General features: G+C 37.9%; 1 protein-coding gene across 3 annotated transcripts; it reads left to right on the top strand.

Annotated features, from left to right (window-relative positions):
• Positions 1-5,873: 5,873 nt before the first annotated feature.
• LOC107659854 (SAFB-like transcription modulator) lies at positions 5,874-10,139 on the top strand. 3 transcript variants are annotated; one of them, XM_016448937.1, is made up of 5 exons: positions 5,874-5,927; positions 6,881-7,117; positions 7,295-7,388; positions 7,533-7,620; positions 8,991-10,139. In XM_016448937.1, the coding sequence occupies exons 2-5, from the start codon at positions 6,994-6,996 to the stop codon at positions 9,711-9,713; spliced, it is 1,029 nt and encodes a 342-aa protein (XP_016304423.1). In that variant the 5' UTR covers positions 5,874-5,927; positions 6,881-6,993; the 3' UTR covers positions 9,714-10,139. The 3 variants fall into 3 exon arrangements, with proteins under 3 accessions (XP_016304423.1, XP_016304422.1, XP_016304424.1); XM_016448936.1 differs by lacking the exon at positions 5,874-5,927 and adding an exon at positions 6,584-6,645; XM_016448938.1 differs by lacking the exon at positions 5,874-5,927 and having other exon boundaries at positions 6,871-7,117.
• The last annotated feature ends 96 nt before the right edge of the window (positions 10,140-10,235 follow it).

The following is a 10,235-nucleotide window of genomic DNA, read 5'->3' as shown; positions in this document are numbered from 1 at the left end:
AAAAAAAAAAAAAAAAAATATATATATATATATATATATATCTTTATAAACCCACAGGTTTTATGTGAAAGAAATGGACGGGAATCATTAAGTTCAAGAAAGATAACGGCCTATTTAGTTTACATTTAGTTTAAAATCCCATGAAGCTCAGGCCAGCATGACTTAGCCAACCTACAACCTTATCTCACCTAAATGAAGCGTACCATTCACTCAAATCAGATAAGATTATATATATTTTCTAAATGGGTGCACCTGCACTTTCAAATAGGAGCTTATCCTGGTAACTTTTCTTGTCTGTCTAAAGCGGGAGAAAATCGGTATGACGGATGACAAAGGGACAGGCCCTCCCATGAGACCAGGCTGGCGACTAATCAATAGACTGGCAGTGAGGCCTGGCTGGAGGGCTTCATATCAATCATAATGCACAAGCCTTGTATTCTGCCGTCATTTCATTGACAGCACACAGCAGGCCAGGGATGAGTTGTCTCATCTATTACTTTTGGCAGACGGACCATGGGGCAACTGAGCTGACACTAAGGACTGTCAGTGTGGGAGAAACACTCACCATAAAATGGAAAAAAAAAGACTGAAACTTAAAGTTTGGCCTATTAAAGTCCAGAGTGAGTTGAGAAACATGGAGAAATAGAGACAGACCTTGTCTTGTGTGGGTTCCTTCATTCCTTCCATTGACAAAGAGGTGTGTGTCCTCAATCCTCATCGTCTATGTAATTTGAGAGGTTTGTCCTGCCTGAGTCTCCTCCATTGCTTCATGCCCCTCACAAACAGATGCCATGCACTGTAATCTAAATGTGGCACTACGATTATCAACACATTGCTCGTCAGCCTTCCTTGAAGTACTGCTTACAAAAGACTGCCCTGGTGGGCCTTACTCTACTGTGGCACTTTAGGGCCACCTGGTGTTGAAAACCAGTTAGGAAATTGCACCTGTTTGCCACATGGGTTTTTTGAAACTGCCTTGTGCCAAAAACAGAGCTGTGGGGTGAGGAAGGGAACAAGGTGTTCCTGTGCTCAAAACAATCATATGTCAAGAGAGTCAATTAGCAGAAGTGCTGATGCGCAGCATTTTTACATTTCACTTGATGAAGTGCTTTGTGCTCCTATTTAAAACCCACATATTGCTCTGTCCAATAGTATATTTGTCAGGAAACAAATGTTTTGATTCTAGAATAGCTTGTATGAATCTAACAAGGCCCTTGAAACAGTGCGGGATTTCAACCCATGCTGACTCAACATCACACATTTCTTGCTGATTTTCCAAAACATATTCAAACCATGTTTCACTCTATCACAAAAGTGCTTTTGGAATTTTTTTTTTTTGGCAGTCATTTGTGTAAACTGAGGTCATGATTATGGTCAGATGAATATTCTGGGTTCAATAGAACTTTAAAACTCAGCTGGCAGCATAGAGTTGATCATCAACATAAACCCTTTATTTTATTTTTTATTTAAAAAAAAGCAAAAATTAAAACTAAAATCGAAGTCATAATTTCAAACAAATACATTAATTCTTATGTTAAACTTCGCATAAAGGCTACCCCCTAAGGACTTATCAAAAATTACTATCGAGTCTATTGAGGTGCCTCAAGTGTCAAATACTAAATTCTTGAGTTTTTGTTGATGAGACTGAGTTGGAGGGAACAAGCTGATTACGTGAGAAAAAAACAAACAAAAAAATCATAGGCCTATATCTACTGGTAGGAGGGTTAAGCATCTTGTTACTACAGAGTGTCTTCTGACGTTCTTATGCTTTACTATGGTTTAATTTATACGTATCTTCCATATTGTAATATAGTTTGGGCGAGTACTTTTCCTACTCTTTCCAAAAAAAAAAAAAAAGATCCTTCAGAAGCATTTTATTAGGATTGCAACCCGATAAAATGCATATACTTCATCTCAGGTTCTTACCATTTATGGTATTAATATTTTTCAAATATGTGTTTATGTATAAAGTATATTCAAGTGAGGGTAACATTCCAGAGCAATTTAGAATGTGTATTTTAAAGTACATTCACAGGTGTCACTTAACTCGTCATTTTTTCACATTTTCATCTTCCTAAAGTTCTCTTGTAGAGGTCTTTAATATATCCTCTTTATGTTATAAAAATGTATAAAGGATCAGTTTAGTGCTTTGTAATTGTTTTTTAATGCATTTTATGTACCATAAGGTTTGGTTTTGGAGTATATTATTTGTTTTTTTACATTTGTTGCAATCAATTTGTAGTCATTTACGTTTATATCTGTTGTTATTTAGCACTTTCTTTAATTTCATTAGTCGTTTTTGTTTTCGTTATTGTTTAGGTGGAGGCTCTAAATAAGCCCTTTGGGTTTTCTGCCTCTCCCTGCACAGTATATGGATTGTACTTTTTTTTTTGTATTCATTTTATTCTTGTGCAAGAAATAAACAAAAAATATTTGATTTGTAAAGCTGTTGGAAGTCATTTTCAGTTGTTTTAGGGTTGTGAGTGCGCTCCCTGCTAAAACTAGCTGGTTATTGGGGAGTTTTGACCTCTTCTTTAGCTGGTCAAAGCTATAACTAACTTGACAAGCTACATTCAGTTTAAGTCAACCAACCAGCGTAGGCTGGCTTTTTTTAAACTCCAAGCAAGGATGTCATGGCAACCTAGTAAAATTGTATAATTTTATTCCAAAAATATCAAACAATAATACTTAATACAACATGGAGCATTTCATCATTACCCAATCATTCCCACTCACTTTGTGTAAATTCAAGGAACAAAGTCTCATTTATGCTAAATTCTGACCCTAAAAGAAAAACAGAAACACTCCTACTTAACGATTATGCATTATCCGTTCTCACCTGAACAAGTTACCCATTTTCTTCTCCATTGTTCTTCAGCAGCAGTCCTCAAGCTCCATGGGCCCCAATTGTGCAAGACAACAACTCAAACAATACTTCTAAAAAAAAACATCTCATTTTAAAACTTACAAACTAATTGTGACTTCAAAAGTACAGCATGTATAAAAGCTGTAGACAATAAACCAGAAATATCTGCTAGCACATTCTATAGCTTTCATTTTATTATTAAGGTCATCTTGCAGCACCCAGCTGAAAATCACTGTTCTATGCATTCTTGGTCTATGAAAACCAGAAGGAGTTCATACGGTGTGAGGCCTTCTTGTGCCAACTTTATAAAACTTAAGCTTCCTTGAAAATATCAGCTTATGTAGTGTATTTGCAAGGATTTGATTGATACTGGTAAATAATCATATCGGAATGCAGTGTATATAATAAATGTTTAATAAACAAAACAAAAGAACATGAAAGTCAGATGTAACTTAATTAAATTTTAATAGTTAATGCAATCAATATTTACAAAAGTTCTCACAAAGTAGATCATATCACATGAGTTGTAGCTCTGAGTGCACTTGTGTGGATTTACATTCAAACATTTACCCAGCAGCGATGAGCAGGCTTTCCTACGGCTCTGGGTGGGTTGCACAGACAGCTGAGATCCACCGAGGAGGATCAGCAACCTGTAAAAGTCTCCCAAAACACATGCATCCGTTGGCAGAACAATGCATGCACATTTCTCAGTAATTACACTGCGACAGCACGCTACTGCAGCGCTCTTACACCGCGTACACAAAGGGTGGAGCGAGTTTACCTGCTGGCCGTACTGGGAGCGGTGCGTGGTGTACACGTCATCACGCAGCCGTGACGCAGGGCGTTCCACCTCCCTGAGTTGGAGTCTGCGCAATGCTGTGAGAACAAGGAGAGCCGACAAATGAAACCATATTCAACTCGTAACATGCAACTCAAATGCATTGTGTTGAACGCCTTGGCTTCAATAAACATTGTCTGATACGATTTCATGTTTTTACAGGGCTAACAATAAAAGCAGTGACATTTTCACGCACATATTACTGTCTATGGGTCCACAGCTGCCCAGTCGTCTCGTTCCGACGAAATCGAGTTAGGTTTCAGAAACGCGTCAGATTTCATTCCCGAAGAACACGTTCTCGAAGTCTCTCTGTTGGAAGTCCAAAGATCTGTCGTAATCAGAGTCCGACATTGAGAAAACGCTCTCATCAGATGGGACATTACTCTGCGTTGAGAAATCAAGGCTTACATCACAAACATCTAATCGGTCAGCGTACACCAGGTCCATTAAATATTGCGTCGTGTTTCTTGGTGCCATGGCTACAGATGGTACGTAACTTTGATTCCCCGTAACGTTAGCTGTACCGTCGACACGGTCCGGACTCAGCTGTGGTCTCTTGGCCGACCAAACGCGGACCTTTCGCCTCCTTTCTCCCATATTTGCGCGCAGAAAAGTCCTCCTCTTTGATTTTGACCACATTTTCTTGTGATCAGGCGCGGCCTTGATGTCCTTCTGGTAGTTTCCTTTCATTGTCGTGAATTCAAGACACATTACCAAAAAAAAGCAGTCTTTGGTTGCCCAAAAGTAAATGGTTAAACAACAATCATCTAGTGGTTAAACCAGAACAACAACACAAGCTTTTGAGCTCCCACAACAGAGACAAGCTCCAGCTACTTACTCCCCAACGATCGAAACAAAAACGTGGCTAAGGCACGTATGTCTCACGTACTTAAGGAACTTGCGGAAGTGACGTTTTTCGCTTCCAGCGAATCAGCTTTCATCTCGTCTTATTCGGCGGTGTTGAGTGGCGCTCTGATATGAACACTTAGTGCCCCGTTAGCAACTGTTGGTCCTTTTCAGCAAAACATATTCAAGTATAAAGAAAAACAATCGGGAACTTTATAAACAAACGTACAAAAAAGAAAATAGGTATACAAGCAAGCCTTTTCACATGTTAATAGGCCTAGACTACTGAATATCGACTCGCCACACTGAAAAGGACAATATCTGTTAGTCAATCACGAATTGTTTATTTACAGATTAAAATGCTTGGTTTGACATATAACATCAAACAATTTTGCATATTTCAGATGATATAAAACTCCAAAACAGCATGAAATGACACTGATGGTCACAGCCTGATAGACTTAAGGGCCGTTCACACAGAACACGATTTTGTATTTCACAGCACTGCTTTTTCTTTGTTTTTCTGTCTGAGATGGTTGACCGATATCTCATAAAGTAGGCTAGCATTCTAAAGAAATGTCACAATATAAATGACATATATTATAATTATTATTAAGTTCTGAAATTAAAAGTTGTTCCACTTAAAAAAAAGTGTCTCTAGATCTTTGGGGGTTTTTTTCGTATTCTCTGTGAAAACGCCCTTTTAATTTAAAAGCGTGAGACATCCTTGCACTGAGATCATTTGTTCTGTGTTCATTTACATTAGGTTAGTCTGATTATCTGATTAGTTCGGCGACAGTCACTGTTTGGGGAGATTAAAAAAAATCCACTTTTTGTAGTGAACTCCAACATCTCGAGCAATATCAACCCAAATATGTATTTATCCTTCGATTTGTGTTATTTCCCAAACAAAAGCGGCTTATATTGCACACTGAAGCTCCATGTTGACCGCTCCAAAATGTCGGCGCTCCCAGGCCAAGTAAACGCAACGTCCATGTTTAAAGTTTAAACATCTGCTTGAACCTGTCTCTTGAAGCTCTCTGCTGCCATCTTTGTATCGGATGAGAGACTTACGAAAAATAAAATACATTTATTTGCGAAACAAAACTTTACTTGCGTCAGCCTTTTCTCCAGAAAACCACCCAAATGTGTGAGATGTTTGTTCTTTTATGACCCTACATACAAAAACTCGCTCATTAAGCAAAGTGACTTGTCTGTATCGAAGGGCGTATTTGCATTACTGCACCGCCATTTACAATACAGCACCGCCAGCAGTTTTAGTCCAACCGATGTAGGCCAACAGTTCCGGGACTCGAGTTAGTAAACATGACAAGTGACAATGTAAAAATGAAAGAGAGCACATCTGGTCCTATCTTAGTGAGTATATTGTGCTTTTTTTTTTGTCGATTCTCATTTTACGTTACGAGACAGACGTGCAACATCTGATCTCGACACTAAGCTGCTCATTGAGTAGACATTGACGGGTTTGAGACAACGACAGCTGACACAAAGCGGGATGCTTTTCGCGTTCCTAGTGATGGAAATATGCTTATGGATGAATTTATAGATAAACACATTTGTGGTGCTTTAGTTTACACGGGGCATTATTATAATACCCAGTTTTCCTCTATTACTGTACTGTTATAAAGTAAAATATCGACTAGAAGTTCCTGGCGGATTAATTTGTAGTCTTGTTTTTCTTTTAGACACGTATAACGATTCAGAAAGGCCACTCACTGCCCCCTTACATCAATGCACGACGTGCTGCAGTGGTTTCCGTTGCCCCTTTATTTGCTCTGAGACTGTATTTAAATCTACCAGAAATGACAAATAAAGCTGCATATGACACGACATTTTAACAGGGCAGTTTTCCACGAGGGTGCGTACATCTACAGTGTGTTTTTCTTGAATATATATACAGCAGTAATTTCATAATATACAATTTTTCATGCTGTAGGTTTCTCCGTTCACAGATGTGGATTTGACTGTGTCGACCATCACTACATTATCACTGCCCCCACTGCGAAACTACAGTTTTACGAAGAAACGATTTTGAAAGTCATTTAATTGTTTGCAAACAAGCACATCCTGAATGGTAGAAAACGAATGCTTTTGTTAAGATTTAAGGCTATAATAATAAAGCATATTTGTTTCAAATACTTCATACTACTGCCATACGATGTGAACAAACCAACAATGTGTTGTGTATATCTGCAAAAATGTGCAGGTTTCTATATCAATTCCACATTTTTAAAGGTTTACGCTAATATATACACTTCTAATAACAAATTCATGTTTAATTCCGGACTTTTTACATTGTGATTTCACAGCAGTCCAGTAGGTGGCGGCCTGCACACTCGGACCGCCATGAATCAACAGCAGAAGAAATGAACGCAAACCCTCCATTTTCTCTTCTAGTGCCCTTCGCTTGTGCACTAGCGCCATGAGTAGCGCACTTGATGACTCAAAGACAACAGACACAAGTATGGACCACGAACTTTACACTGTACAGAGTCCCTCTGAGGACACTAAGGATGGCCCAGATCATGCAGAATTCATTTATAAAAGTGAGTAGCAATTAATTTTATGCATTTAAAGTACCAGTGTATTTAATTAACTGTCTTATTTTAGCAGTTCAGCATTGAGCTGGCCACGTAAATTGGATGCATGCATTATACAAATCACGTGTCCTACCGTTATTAATATCTGCATTTGTGTGTGTGTGTGTGTGTGTGTGCCTCAAGTGTCAAATGAAGAATTCGTTAGATTCGTGAAGTTGCGCGTGACCAACGACTCACTTTTCACTGGAAAGAGAAATTCTTCAACTCTGGCTTATAGGTAAACCAGTCACCACCAGCAGACAGTTACACATGCATACACAAACATTCAAGTCTTTGCACCTATAAAGAAGCATACATTAGATGTTTATGCCTACAAGCTGCAGCAATTAGTGTGTAAAGTCTGCATATCTTTGTGCCATAGGGCCATCTTGAAAGAGCTGGGTCTGCAAAGGGAAATTTCTGCCAGCCAGGCCAGGAGGAAATGGGAAAACCTTAAGATGAAGTATAAGGTATTTGATAAATAAAAAAAACTTTTTGGAGTTATGCATGGTTCTCTGTTTCTGACGTCAAAAATGCAGATATGATTGCAAACCACCTACATTATGAAAAGTATGCACTGTGTAAAAAGGTCGAAACACAAGCAGCGTAGAGTTGGAAGTGTCCCCCAGCACTGCACATTTTGGATATTGCCCATCTTTAGCACACCTCATTCAACTCATAAGTTCAGCACTCCATGAACCTTGCAGTCTTCCGATAGTGTCCTGTAAATGTTTTAATATATAAATAATTCAATTTGATTAATTATTAGATATACATATTTTAATATATTTCATAGTATATTACAGATACACTTATGCATTTGAATGATTTCATTATATACATAAACAATAGCACACACATATAGTAAATATATAAATAATTATTTTATAAGTATAATTCCATGTAATGTGTGTTATATACTTACAAATAACAGTAATTAAAATTTGAATATTAAACACCAGAATGTCATTAAATATGTATGTAATGTGTGTGTGAAAATATATATATATATATATATATAATTTTAGCATTAAAATGTATTTCATATTTTCATGAATGTATTATATGCATAACATTTTTTTAATTAAACACTAAATTACATTTTTATATTATACATCAGAATGTAATAAACTTTATATATAATTAATAAAAATATATAGTAAAATTTATATAACTTATTTAAAAAGTATGGTGCATGAATGTATTATATAATTACACATTACATTAATTAAAGATACACAAATTAATTAATGTGAGATTGGACCACAAAACCAGTCATAAGGGTCAGATGATTTATACATCACCTGAAAGCTGAATAAATAAGCTTTCCATTGATGCATGGTTTGTTAGGACAGGACAATATTTGGCCGAGATACTATTTGAAAATCTGGAATCTGAGGGTGCAAAAAAATCTAAATATTGAGAAAATCACTTTTAAAGTTGTCCAAAGGAAGTCCTTAGCAATGCATATTACTAATAAAAAAATAAGTTTTGATATATTTACGGTAGGAAATTTACAAAATAGCTTCCTAATGATTTTTGGCATGAAAGAAAAATCAATAATTTTGACCCATACAATGCATTGTTGGCTATTGCTACAAATATACCCGTGCTACTTATGACAGGTTTTGTGGTCCAGTGTCACAAATGTCATTTATTTTAATAAACATAAACATCTGAACTTCATTAAATGCCATTACATATCGATATTATAATTATTTACACATAATTATGAACATCATACTGTGTTATTACACTCTACAACCCTAATCTGCATGATTGTGCACTCTGCTTGCTCACTACTTAAACTGTTTGTATCTGTGTACCTTGTGTGTATCAGGAAATGAAGAATCCCCCACCTGGTGTCTCGGTGAACCCCACTAACTGGCCGTGGTTCTCCCTCATGGACGACGCCATGGAGGGTAGACTCGCGGGAAGTGAAGTCACTCTAGACACTTCTACAGTGGGTGACGACAGTGAGTATCGCCCGAACAACACCACGCGCAGGAGGAGCAAGAGGGCGCGCGAGACGGACAGAAGCGAGATCGAGCTGTTCGTCGAAGAGGATGATATGATGTCTGAAGAGATGGGGCGAGACAGGGTAGAGCTGGACAGAGACAGGGACGAGATGGAGCACGAGAGGGCCATCCTAGAGAGCGACAAAGCCGCTATTGAATATGAGAGGATGGTCCTGGAGCGGGAAAAGATGGTTTTAGATCGAGAAAGAGCGGGAGTGGAACGAGAACTCGCAGCATTGGACCGAGACAGGGCCTCTCTGGAGAGAGAAAAGGCCGCTGTGGAGAGAGACAGGGCCTCTGTGGAGTATATCCGAGCTCAGCTGGAAAAGGAAAGAGCGATTCTCGACAGAGAAAGGGCAAAGCTTGAACGAGAGCGCGCCATTCTAGAGCAGCAGCGTGGGACGGAAAAAGGGGAGCAGACGGCTAATCTGAACGATAATACAGAAGGAACTAATACCTCAATTCCCTTAGTGATGGAACCGGCTTCCTTAGAGAGGAGGCAGAAATTCCTCAACCTGTTTGAAAAGCTCATTGAGAACTTCTAAAATGGAACTAAATGTTCTGAATGGGACCCATTATGTATATGTCATTATTTTTGTACACCTTCTGTTTGAAGTAAAACCGTTTTCTGTTGCCAGAAGTGGATTGTGCTGTGTTACAGTGATTGGTTTTGTAATGTTAATAGCTATGCTTATTTAAGAGAGCGATAAGTGTTGCTTTCATGCCTTTGAAGCTAACAATGAAAACGTTAAGCCACCTCTGTTTTGGAGAGGGCATCAGAAAACTTTATTCAGGTGTGATTATTTCCATACAAAACACACAATGCTGAGCTAATATTTACCCCCCATTCCCCCTAGTCATTCTCAAACCCCTCAGCCAATACAACAGTTCTGAAATGTTCATTTTGAAGGCCATTGGTCATAACAACAGCTTGAATTGTGATATACCAAAATATTGCAGTTCTTGTTAAATAAAAAAAACAGCTTATATATATTTATATTACAGTACAGACTTTACAACAAATTCATTGTTAGAATGCTTCTTTTATTGCATTAGTCAAATTTACC

Source organism: Sinocyclocheilus anshuiensis, unplaced genomic scaffold, assembly GCF_001515605.1.
Source record: "Sinocyclocheilus anshuiensis isolate Anshui unplaced genomic scaffold, SAMN03320099.WGS_v1.1 scaffold1032, whole genome shotgun sequence".
Lineage (NCBI taxonomy): Eukaryota > Metazoa > Chordata > Actinopteri > Cypriniformes > Cyprinidae > Sinocyclocheilus > Sinocyclocheilus anshuiensis.
The sequence above is the reverse complement of the archived record's forward strand: the minus strand, read 5'-3'. Positions and strand labels throughout refer to the sequence as shown.